General features: G+C 33.8%; 2 protein-coding genes across 2 annotated transcripts in view; both read left to right on the top strand.

Annotated features, from left to right (window-relative positions):
* The first annotated feature begins 2,591 nt into the window (after positions 1-2,591).
* LOC18048108 (disease resistance-like protein DSC1) lies at positions 2,592-7,569 on the top strand. The gene is made up of 6 exons (XM_006442087.2): positions 2,592-3,225; positions 3,314-4,412; positions 4,994-5,305; positions 5,415-6,629; positions 6,706-7,358; positions 7,487-7,569. Exons 1-6 carry the CDS (start codon positions 2,732-2,734, stop codon positions 7,551-7,553), a joined length of 3,840 nt encoding a protein of 1,279 aa, XP_006442150.1. The 5' UTR covers positions 2,592-2,731; the 3' UTR covers positions 7,554-7,569.
* A 102-nt stretch (positions 7,570-7,671) lies between these two features.
* LOC112099813 (TMV resistance protein N-like) overlaps positions 7,672-11,740 on the top strand; it is a gene marked incomplete at its 3' end in the record, with an annotated part of 8,433 nt that continues 4,364 nt past the window's right edge. The window contains exon 1 of the mRNA XM_024187290.1: positions 7,672-7,778. Coding sequence (XP_024043058.1) covers positions 7,683-7,778 — 96 coding nt within the window. The remainder of the gene's footprint in view (positions 7,779-11,740) is intronic.

Here is an 11,740-nt window from a genome sequence, read left to right as displayed (position 1 = left end):
ATCAATGTGATGGCCTGTTAAGAGGAGTTCTATTTTTTTGTCTGCATTCATTTCCCATGCAATCATATTGTCGAAGAAATTATATTAGGGAAGACGCATTATTGTTTTATTAGATTAACGACAGATAATGATGATACCTTAATTAACTAATCAACAAGAAGTAGATTAATTTATCTTGACAAAATTAATCCCTTATGAACTGGCTTTTATCAATTGAGATTACGTTTAGCACGCAAGGTTAGATTGGATTAATTATTAAGATTGGACTGAATTAAGTTGGATTAGATTAAGCTAGATTATATTATACACTGTACTATGTTTAGTACAATATCGGATTGGACAATGTTAAATAATATTCAAATAAAAAAATATGAATATTTAAGAGTAATAATGAAAATTAATTTAAAAGTAATTAACAAGAGCATTAAATATGTAGTAAATTAGTTACTGGGTATTCATAATTATAATAAACAAATATAAATTAACAAAACTATTTAATTATTTAATTAATTTTTATCAGATATTTTAGATATATTTTATTTTATCAAAATGTTAGCAAATAATATATATATATATAATCAATTATTTACTTGTATTGTTAATTTCCATGATTATTTTGAATATTACATTGTTGATTATTAAATTCAATACAATCAATTATTGCAACAAATTATTAAATAGTAAATTTTATTGGAGTAAAAGTACCAATTTAATTAGGCTATAAAAACCAAATAAAAAATAAATTCAAGTAAACCATGAATAAAATAATTAATTAAGTAATTAAATTTTAGGTTACAAATAAAAAAATAGTGTTATTTATGAAAAAAATATTAATACAATTTTTTCTCTTATTCTAATCCCATCTAAACCCACTCATAAATTAGGATTGTTAATCCCATAATTTAAGGACTAAATTTAAATTTAGTCCTCCCTAATCCAATTCAAGTAAAGTAACCAAACATGAAATAAAATATTTAATCCTAAATTTAATCTAATCACATACTTAATCTTACTTCCCAAACATGCACAAAGTGATAAATTTTCCGTGTAACGGTATGTCAGTAGTCTTTGCTGGGCCACCAAGTGCTTTTTCTTTTGCTTTCGAGGACCCATGTATATTAACTACTGACTTAATTTCTTCTGAATCAATGACACTGTTGCGTTGTCTTGTGCTAGCTTTATGAATGGAATGTCGATACTTGACCGTTATGTTGTTGATGGCTCCACAGTGAATACACATCCTCCACGTCCCATCCTTCTTAGGCACTAATAAAATCAGAAATGCGCATAAATTCATGCTTTCTCTCAGGTACCATTTTTCTATTAAGTCATTAACCTGTCTTTAAAGTTCCTTGGTCTCCTCTATGTTGCTCCTATAAGCTGATTTATTTGGAATTGTTGCACCGGACACAAAATAAATCTGATACTCAACTTGGACTTGACTTGGGCTTAATGTGGACAATCTTTTCTTTGTTAAAAATCAGTTATTTCACAAATATGAATTTTAATTTAATTCTAATTTCTCAATAAACTAAGCAGCTACTAATTATTCCAAATTCAAGGTATATATAGCTTGCTTATGTAGTTCATACGTACAGACAGTGATGCATGAGCTCATAATTCCAAAATCTAACTAAAGTTCGATTGATTATATTGGATTTCAACAGAAAAATCTGTTAACCAATTCAATATAATTAAATTTTATATCTAATCGGATCCTATCATAAGGTTAATTGAATTAAAATTAACGGTTTAATATAGATTGATTGGATAGTGCTTTCATCGGATCGTGAACAGTTACCCCTACAAGCCCCTCTGGACACAATTAATTCATAGATCGATATTTTTCAACAATAAAACAATTATCTCATAAATAAAAGAAATATCAAGGACTGAAGTGATTGGCTTGCGGATCGAATCTTATTCGAGTCTTTGCGGGGCCGCCATGTACTATTGCTTCACTTGCTTTTCCACTGGCAAAGTTATCTTTTCTTGGCATCCTCAAAATATACGCGGACCATTTCTCTAAATATCATTGTGTTGTCTTTGTCAAGCCTCTATTCATGCATACGTGCTTGACTTGACCTCCACTTACCTTATTGTGGACAATTTGTTTCTTTGTTAGATGTTACTTAATTTGTTGTTTCACCACAAAAATTTAACTGAATTAGATAATTACTGAATGAATTGACTAATTAAAAATTACCGTATATATTTTTTGAAAAATGTTGTAATGCCTAAACAGTTGATTCAATTGGTAGGATCTTTTCACAATGAAACAAGATTTTGCATTTATGTAGTACGTTCTCCATAGTATGTTTCTAAAAGGAGTAATGTATATTTATAGAATTGGAATATAAAGTTTTTACCTCCCTCCTTCATTAAAATTAATCCTTTATTTTGTTTTGAAAAAAAAAATTGTCATTACATTTTTATAAATACAATGAATTAGTAGCCGAAGGTAAACGTGAAGTGGGTCCTCCTCAATGAAAACTGTAAGTGAAGAGAGAAAAATGTAAGATTTAACCAATGAGATAGAAAAAATGTGTGGAAAAATATGAAAGAGGAAATATCCAAGAAGTTTCCAGGAGACAGGAAATAATTAAGGGAGGCAGCAAAGGAAGAGAAAAACTGCAAGCACTTGAAAATATTTACTTTTACTCTATTCTTCCATCTAAATTGCATTCACAACTATCAAGATCCTCCCTGTTTCAGTCACCAAATTTTGTTCATGGCCTCATCTTCTTCTACTGCTTATTCCTCTTCTTCTTCTTGCAAATACGATGTATTCCTCAGTTTCAGAGGGGAGGATACTCGTGATAACTTCACAAGCCATCTCTACGCTGCTTTGTGTCGAAAGAAAATCAAAACCTTCATTGACGATGAAGAGCTTAGGCGAGGAGATGAGATTTCACCTGCCCTTTTGAACGCAATCCAAGGTTCCAAGATTTCCGTGGTCATTTTCTCACAGGACTACGCTTCTTCAAAATGGTGCCTGAATGAACTTGTTGAGATTCTTGAATGCAAGAGCAAGAATGGCCAAATTGTTGTACCAGTTTTCCACCGTGTAGATCCATCGGATATACGGAAGCAGAAAGGAAGTTTCAGGGATGCCTTTGTTAAGCACGAAAAACAGTTCAAGAGGACGCCCGAAAAGGTTCAGAAATGGAGGGTTGCATTGACCCAGGCATCAAACCTATCCGGATGGGATTCCAGGAATATCAGGTAGCTCTTACTCATTCATGTATCTATGATTAGACTATATCATTTCGACTCACTATTATTAATTTGCTTTTGCTTTCACAACTGCTAGGCCTGAAGCGAAACTTGTAGAGGGAGTTATCAATGATATTTTGAAGAGATTAAAAGAAAAATCAGTCTCTAGTGATTTTAAAGGCTTGGTCGGACTAAGTTCAAGAATTGAGAAACTCATGTCGTTGTTATGCATCGGATTGCCAGATTTCCGAATTGTTGGAATTTGGGGCATGGGTGGTATAGGGAAAACAACCCTTGCCGGAGCTATTTTCAACCTAATTTCTTGGGAATTTGAAGGCAGGTGCTTCGTATCAAACGTGAGGGTAGAATCAGAGAATGGACATGGATTGTTGTATCTACGAGATCGAGTTCTTTCTGAAATATTCGAAGAAAACATTAAAATTGGAACTCCTTATCTTCCTGAATATATTGGAGAAAGGCTCCGGCGGATGAAGGTGTTGATTGTTCTGGATGATGTGAATAAAGTTGGGCAATTAAAAAATTTAGCTGGTGGGATTGATCGATTTGGTCCGGGAAGTAGAATTATTATAACCACTAGAGATAAATGGATCCTTGATAATTTTGGAGTGCATAGCTCTAACATATATGAGGTTAATGGATTATATTATGATGAAGCTCGTGAGCTATTTTGTAATTACGCCTTCAAAGAAAACCATTGCCCTGATGATCTGTTGGCGCTCTCAAAGTGTGTACTGAAGTATGCAAATGGCAACCCATTAGCACTTACAGTGTTGGGTTCGTTCTTTCATCAGAAGAGCAAACCGGATTGGGAAAAAGCTTTGGAGAAAATTAATCGAATTTCTGATCCTGACATCTATGATGTGTTGAAAATCAGTTATAATGACTTAAGGCCAGAAGAGAAGAGTATATTTCTTGACATTGCGTGTTTCTTTGTAGGGGAGCAGAAAGATTTTGTGACAAGTATACTAGAAGATCCTAATATTGCGCATTATGGATTGAGTGTCCTCATTGAAAGGTCATTAGTAACAATATCAAAATTCAACAAGATAGAGATGCATGATTTGTTGCAGGAAATGGGACGGGAAATTGTTCGTCAAGAATGCATCAAAGAGCCAGGCAAACGTAGCAGGCTGCGGAATCATGAGGAAATCCTTCATGTACTAGAGAAAAATAAGGTAAGAATCTACCTATCTAATGAAAACACACTAATTTTCCTAGCCAAACTCAGGTTTTCAGTAAATCGATTATTAATGTAAAAACACTAATTTATTTGTTTGGACAAAAATACTTGAAATGTAAAAACCAAATAATGTTTACATTTTAAACATTCATCGAATAGCTTAAGTGAACTTCAAATTTCTTGGTACTGGTAGAAAAATTAGTTTTATGATTGGCCAGAATAGTGAAGTTGGAATACAACTAAAATACTCATATCTGGTATTTTGGGAAATTAAACACTTTTGCAATTTTATCAACTTTAGGTAAAAGTTTAAGAGGGAAAACATGAAGAAGACTATAAATGAGAAGGGACTAAAGTTTTATTTTTTGAATTTAGTGAAGAGTATGTGTTTTTTTTTCCCCATACAGATTTTGAATTAAAAGAAATCATATGAACAAAAGTAGATTTCATGTTCAATTACAGGACAGATGAAGTGCTACATCATTTAGGATACAAATATTATATTTAAACTTTACAAGTATATCATTACTATTTATAAATATATGCTAATTTTATTTTTTTGCTTTTGTTTACAAGGGGACTGATGCAATCGAAGGCATGTTCCTCAATTTGTCCAAAATAAGAAAGATACATCTAAATTCTCTGGTTTTTGCAAAAATGCCGAATCTTAGATTGCTTAAATTCTATATGCCCGAGTATGGTGGCGTTCCAATTATGAACTCTAAAGTCCATCTTGAAGATGGTTTGGAATGTCTTCCAGATGGACTGAGATATCTCCATTGGCATGAATATCCTTTGAAGTCATTGCCATCAAATTTTGATTTGGAGAACCTTATTGAACTGCACTTGCCTTACAGTAAAGTTGAGCAACTTTGGGAAGGAGAAAAGGTAACCAATACAAAAATATTAATATTTCTTTAAATATGTATGTTTGATTGTGAAATTCATTAGTGCTAAATGCTAATTCAATATAATAAAAATCTGTCTTTTGCTACAGGAAGCTTTTAAGTTAAAATCTATTGACCTCCATCAATCCCACAATCTCACTAGGATACCAAAACAGTCAGAAGCCCCAAATCTAGAGAGAATTAATCTTTCGAATTGCAAAAACTTGCTTTACATTCCCTCCCACATCCAGAATTTCAACAACCTTAGTATGTTGTCTTTGAGGGACTGCGTAAGTCTTAGTTGCTTTCCACGAAACATTCATTTTAGATCTCCCGTAAAGATTGATTTCTCTGGTTGTGTTAATCTCACAGAGTTTCCACATATTTCCGGAAATGTGGTAGAGCTAAAACTATTTAATACCCCAATAGAAGAAGTTCCATCATCAATCGAGTCCCTACCTAATCTTAAAACCTTAAATTTGGGGTTTTGCAAAAGGCTGAAGAGAGTTTCAACTGCCATTTGTAAATTGAAATATCTTAACTGCCTTTATCTTTTGGACTGCTCTGACCTTGAGAGTTTCCCTGAAATTTTGGAGACAATGGAACTCAAAAAACTTGCTTTAGATAGGTCAGGAATTAAGGAGCTGCCATCTTCAATTGAAAATCTTGAAGGCCTTAAGGAGCTGCGGTTGATGTGTTGCTCTAAACTTGGTAGTTTGCCGGATAGCTTGGGAAATTTAAAATCTTTGGTGGTACTTGATGCAAATAGATCGGCCATTCTTCAGCTACCATCCTCTATAGCAGATTTAAACAAACTTAGAGAACTTTGCTTGTCTGGATGCAGAGGTTTTGCATTGCCTCCACTATCCACTTTATCTTCTTTAAGAACGCTAACTTTAAGTGGATGTGGGATAATAGAAATCTCTCAAGATATTTGCTGTCTATCATCATTGGAGTCCTTAAATTTGGCAGAAAATAACTTTGAGAGTTTACCTTCAAGTATCAGCCAACTGTCTTGTCTGAGGCGGCTTTGCTTGAGAAATTGCAACATGCTTCAATCATTACCAGAGCTTCCACTTGGGCTACGGCATTTAGAAGCAAGTAATTGCAAGCGGCTGCAGTCTTTCCCAGAGAGTCCATCATGTACAGAAGAACTTCATGCATCCTTAGTGGAAAAACTATCCGACCAGGCCCACGGAAGTGTGAGCTTGACAGTACCAGGGATGTTAAAATTTGATAATTGCCTGAAACTCAATGAAAGAAGTGTTTGGGCATATTTTCAACAAAGAGTTCATATTGCATTGCTGAGCCAATTCTATGAAAAGGTACCCAATTCTCTTTCTCTTTCCCCTTTCTCTCTTCTTAATTACATTTGAAATCATAATTTTCATTGTGTTACAGGAATATGAACCATGTGCACTCAGCATTTGTTTACCTGGAAGTGAAATTCCGGACGGGTTCCGGAATCAATCTTTAGGATCTTCAGTAAGTATTCAAATGCCACAGCATTGTTGTAACAAAAACTTCATCGGATTTGCTCTTTGTGCTGTTATTGAGTTAGAGGGAGATCATTGCAGTGAAATCTACGAAGTAAGGGTCGGATATGAATACGGTTTTTATCACACTTTCATATTGGTTGACGTCATATCCATTGATTCGACTCATGTCATAGTGGGATTTGATCAATGTTGGAATATGGAGCTACCAGATGCTGACCACCATTCGGATGTTTCATTTGACTTCTTCATTGATGACAGCAGTTTCAAGGTGAAATGTTGTGGGGTGACTCCAGTATATGCAAATCCCAACCAGGACGAACCAAACACCTTAACTCTCAAATTTGCCCCTGGCAATGAAGAAGAATGCACTCATCATGGGAAATTGCATAATGACTTTCTTGATAAGGCTGACATGTCTGGAACTATTGAGAGTGTCATTTCTGACAAGGATGAAGCAGAATCAATTTGCAGAGAGCAATTCAATGCTCCTCAACGAAAAAGTTATTTGTTTTCTCATGTTTTTAATAAGAGAGGTGGCATATTGGCTTTTCTTTTGTAAGTTCAATGCTCTAATCTATTTTTGTCTTATTTATCATTTCAATGTGTTTACTTTAATCTAATGTTTATTTTCGTCTAATATCTCTTTTCTGATTTTTGACACTTGCTGCAAACATGTTATATAGATTCGTATTTCTTGTGTTCATTTTCTGTCCATTACAACATTGGAGGAAATGGGCATTGGGCCAGTGAAGGAGAAAAGGAAGTTCAGCTTTGTGTCACACAAATTTAGTTCTAAAGCAAGAGAGGCAAGAATATTTACTCTTTGTTTAATATGTAGAAATTATTTAATGAAAAAGAAGTTTTGATGTTGTCTGGTGAATGCAGTTCTGCACTTTTACCACCACTGCTTTAAGGAGTGCCTCTGATCATTTAAGTTGCATCAATACAAAATTTGACAAAGCGACCATACTACAGGTATCCAATCAGGCCTGCGAATTGCCTTATAATTGCTGTATTTGGCTATTTTATTCTTGCTTTATAATGTTATACTTTCTTTTTATTATTGAGCACGATGGGCATTTGACATTATATGGTGATGTTTTGTTTAGACCAAAATTAAGGTGGCGTGGACTCTGAATGTGCGTTCATTGGAGTTTTGTCTCTCAATATGTTTAAGTTTTGTGTGTGAATGCTTACTTATTTATACCCTTATTGTGTTTCAATCCTCTGTTTGATTCATGAAATATAAAATGATAGAAAGAAAAATAATTGAAGGCACTGCTAGTCGTTTGCAACTAATATTTCTTCTTGGTATTTATTAACCGTCAGAAAAAATAAAATAAAATAGAATCTGTTGTACACAAATTTAAGAAACTCTGTAGTTTCCATTATTAACTGTGAACAAAGAAATGCTTCCAACGGCAGCTGTGAATGTGGAATATCAATCTGTTTCCTTTCATAATGCAACATGATTAATGAATTCCTTTCCAAACAAGCAGGTATCATAACTTTGTCTACAAATGTGGATGAATGTTGGCACTTACAGGGTTCACTTTGTTGGAACATTTTCAACAATAAATGTGTCTTATGGTAAAGACATGTCCTATTAATTATGCCTTATAGAAAAGGTACCTTTCACTAAAGACATGTCTAATTAAATGATGTCTTGTTGTAAGGACATGTCCATTTAATTGTGTCTTGTAGAAAAGGTATCTCTCCACTAAATGATATAACTTTTCATGACAACATTTCACTTAGAGATGCATTATTTCATGGTGACATTTCATTTGAAATGGTGATGGTTCAATTTGGACCATTGATTAAAATCAAATGTAGATCCAATGGCTATGAATGAAGGAATATCATGAAAGATGATAACCCAAATGAGGGGGCACAAGTATATCTATAAATAGGGGTCATGTTTAAGCCATTTAGACATGAAATAAATGATCCTACACCACTCTTTTCTTAGCATTCCTTTCTAGTACGAATTTCAACACAAAACACCCATTTCTTTTGTGCATTCACATTCCAATATATTGTTTTCTGCAGGAACAATATATTGTTTCTTGGCAGGCTTGCAACATTCAAGAGTATTCTGGTTTGCTTTCGTCGATGCACAACGCAAGCAAACAAACAAGTGCTTCATTGTATCTTGGAGGCGTATTTGCTTAACCCATGTGCATCACTCAATTGGTGGGGGCAAATAACGTCTTAGCGAAAGCGACTTTTGTAACGTGCCTTGAAGCATACAAAATTTCTGTAGTTTCTTCCTACATACAGAGTTAGTTGTAAACACATTACTTTACATAATAAAGTTCCACCATTATTGTTGTATTTCTCTACATTTGTCATTCCCCACAAGTTCAAGTTCCAACAATCTTAAGACGTTATTTCTACAACAATGGCACCAAGTTCGTCTCTTCGACAATTCGCAGTAGATTTTGTCAAATTGGAGCGGTTCGATGGTGGCAACTTTATTTGTTGGAGAAAAAGTTGCATTTCTTGTTGACAAGCCTCAATGTGGTCTATGTTCTCACAACACCAAAGCCTCAAGAACGTGAGAATGAGACATTAGCGGAAACCAGAGTGCGACATAAGTGGGAGCAAGATGACTACGTGTGTAAGGGACACATTTGCAATGCCATGTCTGATACTTTGTTTGATCAATATCACAACAAACCTACATCAAAAGAGATATGGGACTCATTAGAGGCTAAGTACATGATGGAAGATGCCACAAGTAAGAAATTCTTGGCTTCTAAATTTTTTAATTATAGAATGGTTGATAATAGACTAGTGGTTGAACAATATAATGAGATTTTTCATATTCTTGATCAATTCAACCAACATAACATGAAAATGGATGAGTCTATTATTGTCTCTTCAATTATTGATAAACTTCCTCCCTCTTGGAAAGACTATAAGAAAAGTCTTAAACATAGCAAAGAGGAAATTAGTCTGGATGGCTTAGGCCAAAGTCTTCGTATTGAAGAGGAACTCAAGCTTAATAGTCTTGAGGATCAGACTACTATGTCCTCTAAAATTAATGTCGTAGAGGAAGGAAAGGAGTTTAAGCATTCTAATCACCCTAAGAATAACCAAAAGAGAAAGTTTGATTCCAAAGAGAATCAAAACAATAAGAAGAAAAAGAAGGGTACATGCCACCACTGCGGAAAACCTGGCCATTTCAAAAAAGATTGTCGACTTCTGAAGAAACAAAAGGAAGTTTCGAACACAAATCTTGTGGCCATGATATCTGAAATTAATGTTCTTGAAGATGATAATGCATGGTGGATAGATTCTGGTGCAACCAAGCATGTATGCAAGGATCGTAGCCTTTTCAAATCTTATAAAGCAATGGATGATGGAAGTGTTCTTTACATGGGAAATTCCTCCACTGCAATAGTTAAAGGAAAAGGCAATGTGCAACTAGAGTTTACTTCTGGAAAAACTTTAACTCTTACTGATGTTTATCATGTTCCTGAAGTTAGAAAAAACCTTGTATCTGGTAGCCTTCTTAATAAGTTAGGCTTCAAACTTGTTTTTGAGTCAAACAAATTTATATTATCTAAGGGTGGTACCTTTGTTGGGAAAGGATACATGTATGAAGGAATGTTTAAACTCAATATCAATAATATGAATGTTTCTTCTGCTTATATGGTTGATTCATTATCTTTGTGGCATAATCGTTTAGGACATGTGAATATTAGAAGATTGCATGATATGGCTAATTTAGAGTTAATTCCTAAGCATGAAAATGATATGCATGAAAAATGTAAAGTATGTGCTCAGACTAAAATCACAAGATCTCCTTTTCCAAAAATTGAAAAAACATCTTCTTTATTGCATTTAATTCATAGCGATGTGTGTGATATGCATAGTAATCCTTTTAAAGGTGGTAAAAAATATTTTGTAACATTTATTGATGATTTTTCAAAATATTGCTATGTGTTTTTATTACATTCTAAAGATCAAGTGTTAGAAAAATTTAAAACTTATAAAAATGAAGTTAAGAACTTTTGTGACACTAAAATTAAATGCCTTAGAAGTGATAAAGGAGGTGAATATGCTTTTTCTGAATTTTGTGAATCTGTTGGCATTGTACATGAAACTAGCACTGCATATACTCCACAACAAAATGGCGTAGCTGAAAGGAAAAATAGGACATTAATAGAAATGATTAATGCTATGCTTTTTAATGCTGGGCTTGGTAAAGGTTTTTGGGGTGAAGCTATTTTAACTGCATGTCATATCTTAAATAGAGTGCCTAATAAGAAAACAAAGGTGGCCCCATATGAATTATGGAAAAAGAGAAAGCCTAATCTTTCTTATCTAAGAGTTTGGGGTTGTCGAGCCATTGTAAGACTACCAGAACCTAAGATAAAGAAATTAGGAGAAAGGGGCATTGAATGCATATTCTTAGGATATGCAGAGCATAGTAAAGCTTATAGGTTTCTTGTAACAGAACCTAATAGCTTTGTTGAGATCAATACTATAGTGGAATCTAGAGATGCAATATTCTATGAAAATAGATTTTCCACTATACCAAAAAGTATTGATTCTCAAAAGAATGATAAACAAATAGAAATTGGTCAAAAACGTGATGCTAATAATGAACAAAATCATTTGAGAAGAAGTAAAAGAATAAGGACTATAAAATCTTTTGGACCAGATTTTATAGTCTATTTAGTTGAAGGGACAAGAGACTCACAATCAAAACAGACCATGATCACACCTACTATAGAGTCTGATCCCCTCACCTATGAAGAGGCAATGAAGTCTCAAGATGCTGCTTTTTGGAAAGAGGCCATTAATGATGAAATGGACTCTATTGTGGGTAATAAGACTTGGAAATTAGTTTGATTTACCACCTGGCTCTAATCTTTATAGGTTGGAAATGGATTTTCAAAAGAAGAAGAAAGTTGATGGAACAA

Source organism: Citrus clementina, unplaced genomic scaffold (genome assembly GCF_000493195.1).
Source record: "Citrus clementina cultivar Clemenules unplaced genomic scaffold, Citrus_clementina_v1.0 scaffold_3, whole genome shotgun sequence".
NCBI classification, from domain to species: domain Eukaryota; kingdom Viridiplantae; phylum Streptophyta; class Magnoliopsida; order Sapindales; family Rutaceae; genus Citrus; species Citrus x clementina.
The sequence above is the reverse complement of the archived record's forward strand: the minus strand, read 5'-3'. Positions and strand labels throughout refer to the sequence as shown.